At 49.4% G+C, this 16,371-nt stretch overlaps 4 protein-coding genes across 4 annotated transcripts; 2 read left to right on the top strand and 2 right to left on the bottom strand.

Annotated features, from left to right (window-relative positions):
* Positions 1–5,333: 5,333 nt before the first annotated feature.
* DCW1_4 (hydrolase 76 protein) lies at positions 5,334–6,810 on the bottom strand (the record flags this gene model as incomplete). Its single annotated transcript, XM_024472832.1, has 3 exons — positions 6,791–6,810; positions 6,018–6,721; positions 5,334–5,909 (listed from the first exon to the last, which is right to left on the bottom strand). The coding sequence occupies exons 2-3, from the start codon at positions 6,681–6,683 to the stop codon at positions 5,334–5,336; spliced, it is 1,242 nt and encodes a 413-aa protein (XP_024319622.1). The 5' UTR covers positions 6,684–6,721; positions 6,791–6,810.
* A 931-nt stretch (positions 6,811–7,741) lies between these two features.
* On the top strand, positions 7,742–8,784 carry VC83_09394 (uncharacterized protein; the record flags this gene model as incomplete). The annotated part of the gene is made up of 4 exons (XM_024472833.1): positions 7,742–7,873; positions 7,929–8,174; positions 8,478–8,709; positions 8,765–8,784. Exons 2-4 carry the CDS (start codon positions 8,073–8,075, stop codon positions 8,782–8,784), a joined length of 354 nt encoding a protein of 117 aa, XP_024319627.1. The 5' UTR covers positions 7,742–7,873; positions 7,929–8,072.
* A 1,020-nt stretch (positions 8,785–9,804) lies between these two features.
* ARG6 (Protein arg-6, mitochondrial) lies at positions 9,805–12,519 on the top strand (the record flags this gene model as incomplete). Its single annotated transcript, XM_024472834.1, has 2 exons — positions 9,805–12,391; positions 12,464–12,519. 2 exons carry the CDS (start codon positions 9,805–9,807, stop codon positions 12,517–12,519), a joined length of 2,643 nt encoding a protein of 880 aa, XP_024319628.1.
* Positions 12,520–12,874: 355 nt separating this feature from the next.
* VC83_09396 (uncharacterized protein) lies at positions 12,875–15,117 on the bottom strand (the record flags this gene model as incomplete). The annotated part of the gene is made up of 2 exons (XM_024472835.1): positions 12,875–14,655; positions 14,706–15,117. 2 exons carry the CDS (start codon positions 15,115–15,117, stop codon positions 12,875–12,877), a joined length of 2,193 nt encoding a protein of 730 aa, XP_024319625.1.
* Positions 15,118–16,371: the final 1,254 nt, after the last annotated feature.

A 16,371-nucleotide genomic window follows, 5' to 3' on the forward strand; every position in this document is an offset into this window, starting at 1 on the left:
CCTGACGAATCAGTCTCAAGCCTGATTCTATGTCTAGGGTTGAAATGAACCAAACATTGGGGCTGTAGTGAAGGCTTCCTTCAGCTGGTCGAAGGCGCCTTGCTGTTCCACGCCCCAGATGAATGGGCCTGTCTGTTTACCTGCCTTGCCCCCTTCATAAGGCCTGTCATCGGGGCCACAACGGAGGAGTATTGCTTGACAAAACGCTGGTAGAAGTTGGCAAAGCCAAGGAATACCTGGACCTCTCGGTGAGTCCTAGGTATAGGCCATTCAGCTATTGCAGCAACCCGCTCGTCCTCCATAGCAACTCCTTCTGTTGTGATGATATACCCAAGGAAGCCTATCCTCTTGGCATTGAACTCGCATTTTGAGAGCTTTACATATAGGTTCACCTCGCGTAGGTGTCCTAGGACTTCTCGCACGTGGTGGTCGTGTTCCTCCTCCTTCTGGGAGTAGATGAGGATATCATCAAGGTATACGACACATACAGTGTCAACCAGCCCTTGTAGGATCTCATTCATGTATGCTTGGAAGTTGCGGGTGCATTGGCCAATCCGAAAGGCATCACCCTGTACTTAAAGTGCCCGTATCGAGTATGGAATGCTGTCTTCCACTCGTCGCCTGGACGAATGCAGATACAGTGGTAGGCATTCCTTATATCAAGCTTTGTGAAGCACCTCGCCCCTTGGAGCCGATCCAAGGTCTCCGTGATTAGTGGCAGCGGGTGTCGATTCTTTATGGTGACTTTATTTAAGCCCCTGTAGTCTACACAGAGACGTAGGCTACCATCCTTCTTCTGGACGAACAGAATGGGTGCGCCTGCAGTGCTTACACTCCTTCGGATCCAACCCTTCTTCTCGCTCTCATCGTACTTGTGGAGCGTGGCCAGCTCCATTTCCGATAGGTTATATACTGGCCCATACGGTAGTTCTTGGGTCCCAGTATCAATGGCATGGGTCTTCCTTCTTAGTTCTGGCAGGTCTTCTGCCTTTTCCTCACAGAAAATGTCAATATACGCCTCGTACTCCTTTGAGCATTTGGTGGGCGTGTTGTCGTCCACGCTCAAGGCCAAGACGAAGGCAGTATCACCTTCCTCCCACTCCTCAATATCCGTCACCTCAGCTCTCGCGATGTCGAAAGGCTGGCGCCAGGTCTGTTCACGCCAGTGGATCTGTGGGTTGACCTGCACCATCCAATCCATACCAAGGATAATGTCTACGCCTGGGGTGTCCATGGAAAGAAAGGTCTGGGTGACAACACACCACACTCCCTTTGGAAGTGGTCCCTAGCTCGGACCTGGGTGGTGGCTGCTCCATATATCACAACCTCCTTTCCGTCAACTGCCCTTGCCTATGGTGGTGCCTTATCTCAGCACTCCAAACCCCTCTCCTTGGCAAACAGAGGGTGGATGGTGGACGTGTCAGATCCTGAATCGAGGAGGGCTTTTGCCTTGTGCCATTTAGGGCCTTACCTGCACCTCTACCTCGATCTCCATCCTCCTTAGCGCCCTGTGTTTCCAAGGCTCAACTGGGAGTCACCCTTCTTCTTTGGTGCGGGTGTCGAGCTTCCTTACGCCCAAACCTGTGTGTTGGCGTGGGCTTCGGCATTCCTTGGAGAAGTGGCCCGTTTTGGCGCAGTTATAGCAGTTCCCAAACGGGGTCAACCTTGTATCCCTACCTTGCATAAGGGTTCCCCCTCCCGTCGACTGTTGATCTTGTTGGCGGTGCTTATTCCAGGAGGGCATCCTCTCCCCTGGTGTTGAGGCTCGAGATCCCCTGCCACCAGCGAAGTTGCCCCTTCGGTGGGAGAAAACCTCTATGAAAGGAACTCCTTCCTCCTTTCTGGTTGTCCTTGTCGAGAGTAGGGGTCTTCTCTGTCGCCCACCAGTTGGTCATTTCCAGCATTGCTAGGATATTAATGTCATACTGACATTCGTTGCACTCAGTTTGCTATCAAACTCAAGAGCAAACTTAGAAATCTCCTCCTCAAACCTACAAGTCACCATACATATCTTGGCTTATCACACCAACAACAGAAACAATACTACTCAACGATTGCTGCAAACTCTTCTACTACATCTGTTTATGCTACATACATCACGGCATATCATTTGGACACTCATTGAACAAGTTATTAAGAAAATCTCCTCCTTAAGGGGGTGGGCCAATACTACCACATGGCATATCTCTACCAACTAGAGGCCTAGGAACATGAACGATAGCTCTAGAAGCTTCTACAACCCTCTATGATTCATTACACGTCATCGCTCCTTAGTTACCCACAAGATTGGTTAAGTTATGACATAATTTATCTATAGGTACTCTGACCTTGGACCTCCTTTTCACTTCCTATAGGCTAGAAACCCAAGAGATGGTTCTATGGGATTCTCTTACATTCGCTACATGATTAGCAAGCTAGTTGTGGGTCGCACTTGATTTCTAATACATTTACCAAGCCTGGTTAGTCATGGAAAGTCTTGGAAAATGAGAGAACTACACCCCTTTAGCATAAATAGGATTGCCCTTTCCTTAAGAAAGGGCAAGCAGACAATACAGTAAATCGACTATCACATACTTCCACGTCTTTTCCAAGCTTCCAAGAATTGATCTTGTTACTCCTTGTTTCTGAAAAGTCAGTGAGGTGTTAACCTCTGACTTACCCCTGAGTTCCCAGACTCAACATTTGTTGCAACTTGTCTGAACCACTTCACTACATCACACACCTGATTGCTGCATTGTGGAATAGTCTAAGCTACAACCCTTTGGCTCTGTTTCCTAAGACAGTGTGTTGTCTTAGTAAATTCATCCCTTCCTTGGGTGGCTAGATTCTCATATCTGGTGCACCCACCATTACAATTAACAACAGCGTCCCTATGGGTGGTGGAATGTTCTGCATACCCCCCCTCGAGGAGGCACTGCCTCATCTCTGGGTGAATCTTTGTCAAGAGGTGGGTGGTCCTTTGCGACTCGGTATAGGGTTCCATCTCGCGTTCGAGGTCCTCAAGATAGGCCACAAACTTGCAGATGCTCTGTCCTTTTCTCTGGTTGGCCGCATTGTATTTCAAGGCTGCAATGCGCTGTCGGTTGGCCGGATCAAATCCAGCAATGTCCAAGGGGTCTATATATCCCTGTTCTTGGGAGGCGCACCAGTTATCCCACTCCTTCATAGGGTCTCCCTCTAGGTATTGGGCAGTGAAGGCCACCTTCGATTGCTCAGTTGGAAACACGCTTGGTTGGTACTACAAGATGGCACAGATTGAGGCCATGAACTCGTTGAGCTCTCGGGTAGATTCGCCCTTGTATATCTTAGGTTCCTTGACCCTTCCTATTGGCCTTTGCGCCAGCGTGGTTTCCATCGATACCGTGGAAACAGTGTCCATTTTGTAATGGTGGGTGCACCAGATGTGAGAATCTAGCCACCCAAGGAAGGGATGATTTTACTAAGACAACACACTGTCTTAGGAAACAGAGCCAAAGGGTTGTAGCTTAGACTATTCCACAGCTCAGCAATCAGGTATGTGATGTAGTGAAGTGGTTCAGACAAGTTGCAATAAATGTTGAGTCTGAGAACTCAGGGGTAAGTCAGAGGTTAACACCTCACTGACTTTTCAGAAACAAGGAGTAACAAGATGAATGCTTGGAAGCTTGTAAAAGACGTGGAAGTATGTGATAGTCGATTTACTGTATTGTCTGCTTGCCCTTTCTTAAGGAAAGGGCAATCCTATTTATGCCAAAGGAGTGTAGTTCTCTCATTTTCCATGACTTTCCATGACTAACCAGGCTTGGTAAATGTATTAGAAATCAAGTGCGACCCACAACTAGCTTGCTAATCATGTAGTGAACGTAAGAGAATCCCATAGAACCATCTCTTGGGTTCCTAGCCTATAGGAAGTGAAAAGGAGGTCCAAGGTCAGAGTACCTATAGACAAATTATGTCATAACTTAACCAATCTTGTGGGTAACTAAGGAGCAATGACGTGTAATGAATCATAGAGGGTTGTAGAAGCTTCTAGAGCTATCGTTCATGTTCCTAGGCCTCTAGTTGGTAGAGATATGCCATGTGGTAGTATTGGCCCACCCCCTTAAGGAGGAGATTTTCTTAATAACTTGTTGAATGAGTGTCCAAATGATATGCCGTAATGTATGTAGCATAAACAGATGTAGTAGAAGAGTTTGCAGCAATCGTTGAGTAGTATTGCTTCTGTTGTTGGTGTGATAAGCCAAGATATGTATGGTGACTTGTAGGTTTGAGGAGGAGATTTCTAAGTTTGCTCTTGAGTTTGATAGCAAACTGAGTGCAACGAATGTCAGTATGACACATTTCCAGCCCCTCCTGGCGAGGGTCCTCCCACTCGTCTTCGGTATCCTGGTGTGACCTCTTTCGACGACCCTCTTCTTTGATCAGGGCTTTCTTCTTCGCAAAATCCTGTACAGCCTCAGGGTAGGCGTCGTAGTTGTCGCCATGTGTCCTTCGTAATAGCTCTAGGGCCTCCTCCATGGTATTGATGTAAGCCCTTTCGTTGTCCATTCATTTCTGAAGGTCAGCCAACTTCGAGGCCATGCTCTTGCCCCGGTCTGCTGTAGAGTGGCTGACTTTTACGGGCGTAGCTCTTAGAGCTGGCTCAGTGGCCTCAGTCGCTGGTGTCGCCCCCCAGAGGTCGCTCGAGTAATCCGTTTTTCCTGGCTCGCCATCCTGACCTGGTAGGCTGTATGTGGGTTGAGCCAATAGAATTGTAACGCGTAAGCCCAAGGTCTCACAGGAGTCCAGGGAACTAGGTCAAGGGGCAGGAAAGGGGTATCGTATTCGTAAGGACAATAGGTCTACGTAAATACAGCGACTATCGGCTGGAGGCCTCCTTCTGAGGCTTCCAGCTCCTTATATCCTACGTTTCTACATGCCCTAGTTTACCGAGCCCTAGTGGCTCCACTGCCAGGCAGCCCCTGAGTGCAGGGTGGCCTCACATGATGCCTTACACCAAGGGCGATATTATTAGAGCTCATGTTTATGGGGTTTAAATCGATGCCAGCGGGTGTCTACGATACAGTGCAGTGGGCGGACAATATTTTGCATATTTAGCGACAGTGCCATGATGGTTAGGTTTCTTTCGTTTGAGTATAACTATAGTTTTATATTCAATCAATATCATTTTCAAGTCTAAAGAGAGAGTATACAATAGCTAGTGGCTTTAGCAAGTGTAATTAAAATAAAGCCCCTAGTCACTTAGGTCTGCAATTGACAAGCTGGCTATATACGATAGAGATAAAGGAATAAATTATGTATTAATAATCCGTCTGTCTAGTAATATCTAAATCGTTTACCCATGTCAACTATTATCAGCAAAGAATCCACCACACCCCGCAAACAACTCCGGCCGCCATCACAGCGGTCAAGGCTCCAGCCCCGACACGGTCACCTACACCGGCAGGTTGAGACCATGGCCCTGCTTTTACATCTTTATTCCCTCTACCATCACCCCCTGCGCTTGGATTCCCCTGGCTTGTACCGCCATCCTCTTCACTGACGGGTCCTTTGGTTGCATGAATAAGATTACTCTGCAACACCTCCAACGCCGCCATCTGTTGACCGATTCCATCAGAGCCATCCCAGTTTCCCCAGTTCGACCACTTCAGGCCGCAGGTTCGTCCATTGTTACCTCCGTTGCAATGCGACATAGCAGCTTCCGCGGAGGCCCTTAGTAAAGGTTTAATGGTGCCATATGTAAATGGGGCTAATTTAGTGGTAGCCGCCATCCACCGACTAAGATAAGCCTTAAAGGAGAGCTGATCCGTATTGCAGGTGTCATCAAGTTCACAGGCAGGTTCAAACATAACTTTATCGCGAAAGAATGTCGAGGACGTGGTTTTGAGTAGTCCAGAAGTATGTCGACGCCAAGTGTCGGTGCCACCAGTCTGGGAATAGTCAGCAGGGAATATAAACATTTGTTTAAAGGCTAACACCAGAAGGCTGATGATTATACCGGTAGTGAAGGTAAGGGCAAGAATGAGAAAAGCACTGACATAATTATACATAGCTGCTGCACCGTTAAGCAGAACCCCAACATTGTAGCTCCATTGTACGCGATTGATAGAATCACAATTTTTCAGCTCGTCACTCCCATCAAAAACGGCATATTCTTCATCGATTAAGCCAATTTCCGACATCCAGTTCCACGTTGTGGTGGCCCAGTCCGCATATGTATCATTCCTCGTATATAAGGCTAATCTCGCGCCGAGATTAAAATAACATCCATTAGAAATTGTGTTCTTGTATGTGTAGCCGTTGTTAAAGGTGTATATCTGCCATTTAAGGCCTCCGCCGCATGTTGACTTGTCCCAACGTTGTGCTTGAGTATTGAAAACGGCTTGGGCGAGTGCAAGCCACTGCGGTTTATCCTTTGGCGGGTTTGGGAAATTTGATTCGGCGGCGGAGATCGCAGCGAGTGCCCAGAAGCATTGATCATCATTCCCTAGCGTCTTGGTCTGATTCGGAGGCATAAAATCATTATTTGGACCCACTTGAAATTGCATTCCCTGGGTGACGAGATCGTTGTGTGCCGAGTCACCTGTATAAAGCCAGTAGTCGATCAGAGAACCAAACATGGCTCCGCACTCCCACCAGTAGTAGGGGTAGGGAAGATTTCCTGGTATTTGGCCTGGTTCATTGCCGTGATAGTGGCTCAGCATATCGCCTGCAAGAACTTTGGCCGATGATTTGATAGTATCTATATTGATGTCAGCTTATGAGTAATGGACAGTTCCATTATAGGTATTTTTCATGGAATAGCTACTACCACTGGATGAAAGGTCAACATGGATGGCAGATGAAATGCTAGCGATATATAGTAAGGCTCCACTGAGAAGAGCTATAACCCTATTGAGGATCATGATGCTGAATAACTCCACCTGCTCAAGTTGTCGAGGTACGTGACATACCCGGGGCTACACGAGCATCCAGCTGTCCTAACTTCCTATAGGCAAGAGAATGGCCAATGGCTGAGCTGGGCGTCAAGAAATACTATCGTAAGTAGATGCATATAAGCTGACAATGGATAGTTTGATTCCCAAGGAAAGGTCCAAGGGACAAAAGGAAACGGGGCGCTAAGCTTTGGGGGTGCGTTTGATCTGGCCATATTGTTCAGGAGTGGCCTTCGAAAATAAGTGGTGTGACCATTGACTAGATAGTTATATAGTCGCATTTAAGCTTACCATAGCCCATGCCGCGGCTTAGTTTCTAGTATATACAGCATATGGAGCTCCGGAAAGGCACAAGTACAATCCGCAATCTTTATCAAATTGGATCATGAAGATGACAAGAAGAAACCCGTAAAACTTGCAAAAGGTACAATATGCTCAAGGAGGACTATGAGAACTAAGGTTAAAAGGGGAACACCTGCCAGCTTAGTCTTCCCACTTTAAAACCAGGGCTGCGACTGCTAGCGGCCCAAGGAACATTAATCCTCGAGAAACATTATCGATCGGCTCTGCAGTGAGGTGAGCGCTTCCCAAAAAGAGGAATATGGCAACTAGATGAAGCTCGTTTGAAATTTAGACAGCGAGTTGGTGATGGATGTTGCTGTACATGGCACACGTGATTGTCTATTTATAACTCCGTATGCTGAATCCACATCACGTGATCTTACTTCAGCCACATTTTAGATTTTTTTTACTGGTCACGTGGCAAGAAGTATCGAGAAACAGATGGAGGTGACGTGTAGCATATCTCTTGATTATAATATAGTACCAGTGAATGTGAAGTGGTATTATTGTGATAAAGGCGAACAGCCCTCCTCTTATGACCATATTTTAAGGCTTTTCAGGTGTTGAAGGTTGAATCTTTTCTCCAAAACCCTTGTCGGAAGATCCGTTGCGAATCTGTTTGCCTCAGCCACTCGCCTCTTCGTCACGTCTCACTAATCCCCCGGACTCCAGTCATCATCAATTCAGCAACAACTTCATCCATCACAACCACCATCCAAACTTCCTCTACATCTCAAGCCACAAATACACTTCATACGACCTGTTCACCTCAATACACAAAACCTATCAACGAGTCCTCAACCCCCTGAACTCAAGATGTCGAGCCAGCCATACGACCCTTATCAACCGAGTGGCAATGCGGCCGGCTCAGCGAGAGGAGGACCGAGGGCCCATGTGGACACAGAACAACTTCAACAAGTAAGTCTGACCACAATATTCCGAGGAGTCTCAGGTAGACCCGACTGTACCAGTTGCTGGAGTGCTGCAACGGACAAAATGTCGGCGGCCAGACCTGCCGACGACTACAAGGAGAGGACACGCGGTCTTTGATGGGATGCAACATGGCTCTAGTTGGCAGAACTGTTGGCTAGACCGTGGGGAGTACGACCATTGCATTACTAGGTGTGCGCGACATTACTTGCGCCCAAATTCACAAATCAAATATTAGCTTGATGTTTTCCTTCGTGTAGACTGAGTGTCCGCTAACGTCGGCCACTATAGGAGATCGATGGGGCAACCGCAAAGATGCAGCACAATGTGGACAAGTTAGCGCAACGTGGAGAGAACCTGAACTCACTTCAAGATAAGACGGACAATCTGGCCGTCTCGGCGCAAGGGTTCAACCAAGGAGCAAACCGAGTCAGGCAAAAGATGTGGAGGTCTAATATGAAGTGGAAATTCATTTTGGGCTTTGGAATCCTCATCCTGATCCTTATCATTGTTGTTCCAATCGGTACGTTATCACCCTCCCCCTCCCCCTTTATTGCAGTGACTGACAATCCAAATAGCTACGCATTTCTCAAAGTAGTTCGTTTTCTCTGGGGACAGCCTATTTACGAGCAGCGCGTTGAGCATATCAATCGCCCACGATCGTCATACGTATGCCTGCAGAGGTGGACCTGAAACTCGCTGGCTCGAGAGGCAGTATTGATGGGCGGGCCGGCTAGTGACAAAGGAGTTCCACAGTCGTTTCGTTGCTTTTTGTTCTCGTGTTGATTTTGGGCAATGCGATCTGGGCGTCTTACCCACCCGAGGGATATGGTCACGAAGAGACGACCCAGCGTTGTTATGTATCTATCATTGCGGCAGGAGGATTGCCCACCTAACTAATTGAGTTGCTTGTATTATCTCCGGTTACGTCTGCTTTTAAGTTGGTGCCTAAATCGAAGTTTTGGCAAGCCATCTTCTCGTTGTCGCACCACCGTGATGTCTGTGGGTTATGTTGATGTGCCGTATGCTCCAAGGCATCCGGCCGCCGAGGTGGTAATGGTATGCGCCCCCAGTGTTGAGATCCCATGCAAATAATCCTACAACCACACAGTTGTCCATACAAATAGATTCCGTCAATATCCTATGTAGCTTATTGCAGGCTTTAAAAAATAAGAGATGTGCTCGGGTCCTCACCAGTTCAGAGACCAAAACGATAACCACGGCGGACGCTTGGCCAATCGGGTTGCCGATCTCCTGGGCTGCGACTTCGGCCTAAGGAACAGCACCAAGAACCTCTGACTGTTAAAACTGAACACAAAAATCCCCAAAACATAATCAAATATACCATTGGGACGCTCACTGGGGGTTATTTTTTAATTTTGAGCGAATTGTGTATATTTCCCCCCATTTGTCTGAATATTTCGGCCGCTGATAGGTAGCCAGCCAATCACAGCCTCCAATCCGCCACAAGAGCGGCATTTCTGAACCTTTTATCCCCGCATACCTTTACCCTCTTGTGCTTGGTCACAGTCAACTATTGATAACGCTGCCCCTCTCGCCCCAAGCAAGGCAGAGTCCCATTGCTCCCCAGCGGGCTTGAGGTCCTTCATTTTCAACAATGCTAGCTCTACAAGCCTCCGCCCGCCTCGCCGGGCGCCGCATCGTCATCTCCAGTCGCCGTCTACCCTCGAGCCTCCCAAGGGCTGCTGTGTCGTCCGCTCTCGTTACGAAGAGGCAATACTCCGCCCCTGGGTCTGATACCACGACTAGATCGACAGTCATTCAGTTGCTCAGCAACATCGGCTCGAAGCGCGAGGTCCAGCAATACCTCTCGCACTTCTCGTCCGTCTCCTCCCAACAGTTCGCCGTCATTAAAGTAGGCGGTGCGATCATAACCGAGCATCTCGAATCTCTCACCTCTGCGCTTGCGCTCCTTACAAATGTCGGGCTCTTCCCTGTGGTGGTCCACGGTGCTGGCCCACAGCTGAACAAGTTGTTGGAAGATGCGGGAGTCGAGCCGCAATTCGAGGAAGGCATTCGTGTTACCGACGGCAAGACCCTGGCAGTTGCGCGCAAACTCTTTTTGGAGGAGAACCTGAAGTTGGTTGAGAAGTTGGAGGAGATGGGTGTACGTGCCCGACCGGTCACAAGCGGCGTGTTTGGAGCGGACTACTTGGATAAGGACAAGTGGAACTTGGTTGGCAAGATCAATAAGATAAACAAGGACCCGATCGAGGCGGCTATCAATGCTGGTTGCCTTCCGATTCTTACGTCCATGGCCGAGACACCCGACGGACAGGTGTTGAATGTCAATGCTGACGTGGCGGCAGGAGAGCTGGCCAAGTCTCTCCAGCCACTCAAGATTGTCTACCTATCGGAGAAGGGTGGCCTCTTCAACGCGGACACGAACGAGAAGATTTCGGCGATCAACCTGGATGAAGAGTTTGAGCATCTCATGTCACAGTGGTGGTGCAGATATGGAACCAGGTTGAAGATTAAGGAGATCAAGGAGCTCCTTGAGCATTTGCCACGAACCTCCAGTGTTGCAATCATCCACCCGGCTGACTTGCAAAAGGAGCTGTTTACGGATACTGGTGCCGGAACCCTCATCCGACGAGGCAGTAAGATTGATACAGCGACGTCTTTGTCCCAATTTGAGGACATTGAGCAGCTCAAGGATGTCCTTGTTCGCGACCGTGAGGCTCTTGATGCGCGTGCGACAGTTAACCGTTACGTCGATGGCCTCAAGGACAAGCAGTTTAAGGCATACTTTGACGAGTCAATGGATGCGCTTGCCATCGTGCAGCCGCCCATCGATTCCTCAGGCATCGCCAATCTGGCTACATTAACAATCACCAAGTCTGGCTGGCTCACCAACGTCGCCGACAATGTGTTTGCGGCGATCAGAAAAGACCACCCTAAGCTCGTCTTCACCGTTAAGGAGGATGACGAGAACCTGACATGGTTCTTTGACAAGGCAGAGGGCAGCTTCACCAAGGACGGCCATGTCATGTTCTGGTATGGCACCGAGTCCGCTGAGGAAGTGACCCAGCTCATGACCGAGTTCACCAAGCACGGACGCTCGATGCATGGCGAAGCAAACCTTGATGAGAGGCTATACCGCGCCGCCAATGCTGCGTCAGCCATATCTGGACCAAACGCTCCCCTCCAACAAGCTCGTGCCTTCTCCACCTCGGCCCGCCCAACGTCGCGTATCATCCGCGGCCGCACAACCCAAACCCGCGGTTACACCACCACAAACCCCAACCCCCCTCTTGGCAAGCACAACTCCTCCAACTCCCAGCCTGCAAAGGTAGCTCTCATCGGTGCCCGTGGCTATACCGGGCAAGCGCTGATTGCCCTCCTCAATGCCCACCCTAACATGGACCTCCGCCACGTGTCATCGCGTGAGCTAGCGGGCCAGAAGCTGAAGGGCTACGAGAAGCGCGATATCACCTACGAGAACCTTTCTGCCGAAGACGTGCGCCGCATGGAAGAGAATGCTGAGGTAGACTGTTGGGTTATGGCGCTCCCGAACGGCGTGTGCAAGCCCTTTGTCGAAGCCGTGGAGGAGGGCCGCGGGCCACAGAACTCCGTCATCGTCGACCTCTCTGCTGACTACAGGTTCGACTCGAAGTGGACCTACGGCCTCCCCGAGCTCGTCTCGCGCTCAGATATCGCAAGGGCGAAGCGTATCGCCAACCCCGGCTGCTACGCAACCGCGGCACAGATTGGCATTGCGCCGCTTGTTGAGTTCCTTGGCGGGCAACCAACTGTCTTTGGTGTTTCGGGATACTCCGGCGCGGGCACAAAGCCGTCCCCTAAGAACGACGTCGAGAACCTACGGGACAACCTCATCCCTTACTCCTTGACTGATCACATCCACGAGCGTGAAGTTAGCAACCAGCTCGGCGTTGAAGTTGCGTTCATCCCGCACGTCGCGTCGTGGTTCCAGGGCATCCACCACACAATCTCTGTGCCGCTTGACCGCACATTCAGCAGCCGAGACATCAGACAGATATACCAGGACCGGTATGCAGGAGAAAAGCTCGTACGGGTAACTGGGGAGCCTCCGAGCGTCAAAGCGATCAGCGGGAAGCACGGTGTTGAGGTTGGTGGCTTTGGGGTACATAGCTCAGGCAAGCGTGTGGTTGTGTGTGCCACAATTGATAACCTACTGAAGGGGGCAGCGACACAGTGTTTACGTAGGTGCTCTTCCCAATTTCCATCCCTGTGATCTGGTATGCAGGGAGATACAAAGCTAACGGCGAGAACAGAGAATATGAACTTGGCATTAGGATTCGCAGAGTACGAGGGCATTCCGTTAGATTAAATGGATATGGGCATATTTTCGGGGGCGCATTTTTTTAACCGTTCTACAATTTTCAATGGAAATTAAATTTCCGCCATGTTACAAATTGCTACTGTACAATGTGTTGCGTATTCCGGTTCCACGAAAACAGTTATATATTGTGTAAAGGGCTATTCGAAACCTCATTTCGCGAGGAAACATCGGGTCATAGTCTGAGGTGACTTAAATGGGGTGCTAGAATGGCGCATTTTCAGCCCAAATCCGTATCACAGAGCGATCTTGATATTATCTTTCCTACACTAAATAAATCAGAGTATATCTGTCACCCCCTAGAAGTACATCCTCTTAAACCTGTCTACACCAGCTCGATACTTTTTCAATGCTTCGCAAAACCAACGCCCTTTCCAACTGGGCAATTCGGCATATCCTTCTGCCAGTCGGGAGCCATCTTCGCGTACTCCGGGAGGTACTGGTTGGAAAGGAACGTCGGGGGTAGATAGTTCTTGAAGTCTGCACTGGTGTATTTCTCTCCGCCCGGAATCTTGTGCAGGGCCGGGATAACGTAACTGCCGATGAAGTCGAGGAAGACTACGTCGACTGTTGCAGGCGCGGACCCATCGGCGGGGAAAGAGGCGTTGGCTTGGAAGTCGTATGGCTGGGGGAAGTACGGGATCGCGCTGTGCTTGGTATCGTCACCGTCGTTGCCGAAATCATCGGTGGTGTTGTATCCCGGCGTCAAAGTGCTGCTCTGCCTGCGCACTATTTCCCTCGTAGAGCGTTTCGACAATCCTGGCGAGACCGTGCCTGGATCAAGACACGCCTCTGTGTTGTCCCGAGTTGGGAATTGAAATCCGAGGTCCATATCCGCCTCCAGTTTCTCACTTCGTCTCTGGTATGCGCCGCCGTTTAAGGCATTCAGAAGCCGCGAGGCGACGGACCAAGGCATGTCAGGGATGTATTTGAAGGTATTCGTAAATGGCGACACGATAAACGAATCGTCGTACGTAAATGGCCCCTGGACCAAGTCAAAGCGAACGCTGCCCGTATTCGCTATAACAATCCTAGGGATTGTCGATCTGTCAGGGTTGATTATAACAGCCGCAAGAGCCTTGCTAAGGAGAGTATATATGTTCCCTGGAGAGCCGAAAGGTAGGCAGGACATGCACCACGTCTGGGGAGCACATCCATATAAAGACGTCATGTTCAACTTTTTGCGAGTGTCCGTGATGTGATTGGTTATATCGACACCTTGACGGAGATCAAAAGACTTGTCCTGGGAGTTCTCAGCGTGGAAGGCAAAGGTGAGACGGTTCCAATCAAGGTAGCGACGAGCAAAGCGATAACCACTGGGTTTACCAGGATGATCGGGGTGCTTGGGGTGCTCGGGGTGAACTGGCGTGACTTTATTCTCTTGCTTGGTAGCAGCTGTGGAGGTTTTTGAGCTTGTTGCGGTTGAAGTCGATGTAGGTTTATCATATGCGGATTTCGTCGGATGCGACACTCCTGCGGGAAGACTGGCGCCATAGTAGTTCTTCGACTCAATTCCAGAAATCGCCATCCATCCGACAGTCTCACAGTACCTCCCGCTCTCAATGCCAACAGCGGCATGGTCATAAATGACAGCATCGCGAATGTGGGTATGGCCTCCGAAAACCTGAATAAGCTTGTCCGGGTGCACAGCGCGAATTGCGGTTAGGACCGTGCCAGTGGTGCTCGTAGAACCTTGGATTGCATTATGTCCGATGACGAGGAACATATCAATTGGGCGGTCAATATCCAGGGCGTCGAGGAACCACTGCTCTTTAACCATTTTTACAGCAGGAGTGACGATGCTGGCATTGGAGTTACCCGTGAAATCAAACAGGACTCCGAATGCCACGATGCGAATTCCATGGTCGGTGGTGAAGTATCTGTACTTTGATCCGGCATACTCATACTTGTTGGTCTTTTGGTTAAATATCTGGACGTTTGAGGTGACATAGCGGTCGCCGTAGAACGTGGAGAAGTCTGCGAACGTTTCATAGGCAATGTCGGAGACGTAAAGCTCATGGTTGCCAATCGTAAGGACGTCATAAGGGATATTCTCAAAGATTGGGTTGCTGGCCGCTCCATTGGGACTGGTGGCATCGGCCATGCCATTGCCATCATGAAGATCGCCTTGACTCTGTCAGCAATGAATCGCCAGGACCGTATGCGGGTAGAGTTACCAGTATCAATCAGCAGCAGGTCAACGTTCAGCTGTGTAGCTTTGGCCTTCATATGCCTCGTGAAAGACACAAAGTCTCCCCAATCCGCGCCATAGTTCTGCTCCTTGATGTGGCCTTCAAGCCAGCCATGCGTGTCGGTCGTCTGCAAGAAGTTGATCTGGCCCCATTCGAGCTCTTGCGTCGGGCCATATGTAGCACCCTGCGCATCCGGTTGCATGCGACGAACAACACGCTCGTGGATGATGAAGTCGGTCGGCCCGTAACACTCATCGCAGGCCGTGACACGAGTGATTGCTAAAGCCGCAACGGCAAGGGATTGGAACAAGTGCTGAACCATCCTGGGAAATGTTCGCCCGTCAATGAAGATGGGGATATACGCAGGACGGGGGATCAGCGTCTTAGAGAGACGCATTAATGCAGAAACGGCGAAGACAGACGCGGGTAATGTTTGAGAATTGTGGGGGGAATACGAGGCGCTCTTATACTATATAACGTATATACACCGAACAGTCCAACACACCGAATGGTCCACTTAATCCAACCCTTCACACTGCAGAACAGCTGTACAACCACCCGCCACTTTAAATCAATTAAAACTACTCAGATTCGTCATTATCAGACGTAACTACTACTACCTGGCAGGTTCACGCGTTATGGCCAGTGTTGCTGCGGATGCCACAGCGCCGCGCACGCCGTTCAGCCCCCTCTATACGACGACTACCACAACGAGTTTCCTCTGCTTGCCCACCTCCTTCTCAGCCATTAAATCCTCTACTTCCTGGATACTAAGTGACCCTCCTAGCTGCAGTTTTTTTTTTTAGCCCTCTGGCGCTTGCTAAGCACCTCATTAGCAGCACGGAGGTCCCTTGCCCCCTCCCGTAGCAACACTAACTCATGTGCCATTTTAGACATCCCTCGAGCCTCAGCATCAATAAGCATTAAATGCTTCTACAGTAGAGTCCCGTCTCCTCAAGGTCAGTGTAACGCTGACTTCTAAACGATAGAAGACACCGAGGTTTCTTCCGTAAGGTTGACTTGACAGAGGACGCAGGGGATTAGACACAAAGGCTTTCCAAGTAACACGTTACAGTATTGTAAAGAATACTATATTGAGTTGAGCATGAAGCTCCTATCTAAGGAAATACTATCTACTTATATAGTGGCGTCGTGCCAAAGGGATAACGACCGATATCCATGATATTGCTCTGTTACCACCTAAATATCGCCTTATCCAATATTCTAGTGGACCATTTGGCTATGCCTCGAAATAAGCCCATCACTATTGAGCAGTATCGTGCACTCAGAGAGTGGCATTCTTGACAATACCCTCGACCCTCACAAAAGGCCTGTCACCGGTGGTTTAAGGACAAATATAACCATTCCCTCAGTCAATCAACAGTCTCAGAGTCACTCAGCAAGCATTTTGACAGTGTCGACGACTCCTCAGCTATCTCAACAGCTGCTCGACTCTGCACTGGAACATGGCCTGACTGTTACGGCTAAGTGCTATGGCTATCGCTTACAGCTGCAACCTCACGTGATGGATAACATTGGATATCATGGATATTATGTTATCCATGTTATCCACAGCGATCCATGGAATGTCATGTGATGGATAACATTGGATATCATGGATATTATGTTATCCATGTTATCCAACGTGTTT

Source organism: Pseudogymnoascus destructans (assembly GCF_001641265.1).
Source record: "Pseudogymnoascus destructans isolate 20631-21 unplaced genomic scaffold scaffold_46, whole genome shotgun sequence".
In the NCBI taxonomy this organism is placed as follows: domain Eukaryota; kingdom Fungi; phylum Ascomycota; class Leotiomycetes; order Thelebolales; family Thelebolaceae; genus Pseudogymnoascus; species Pseudogymnoascus destructans.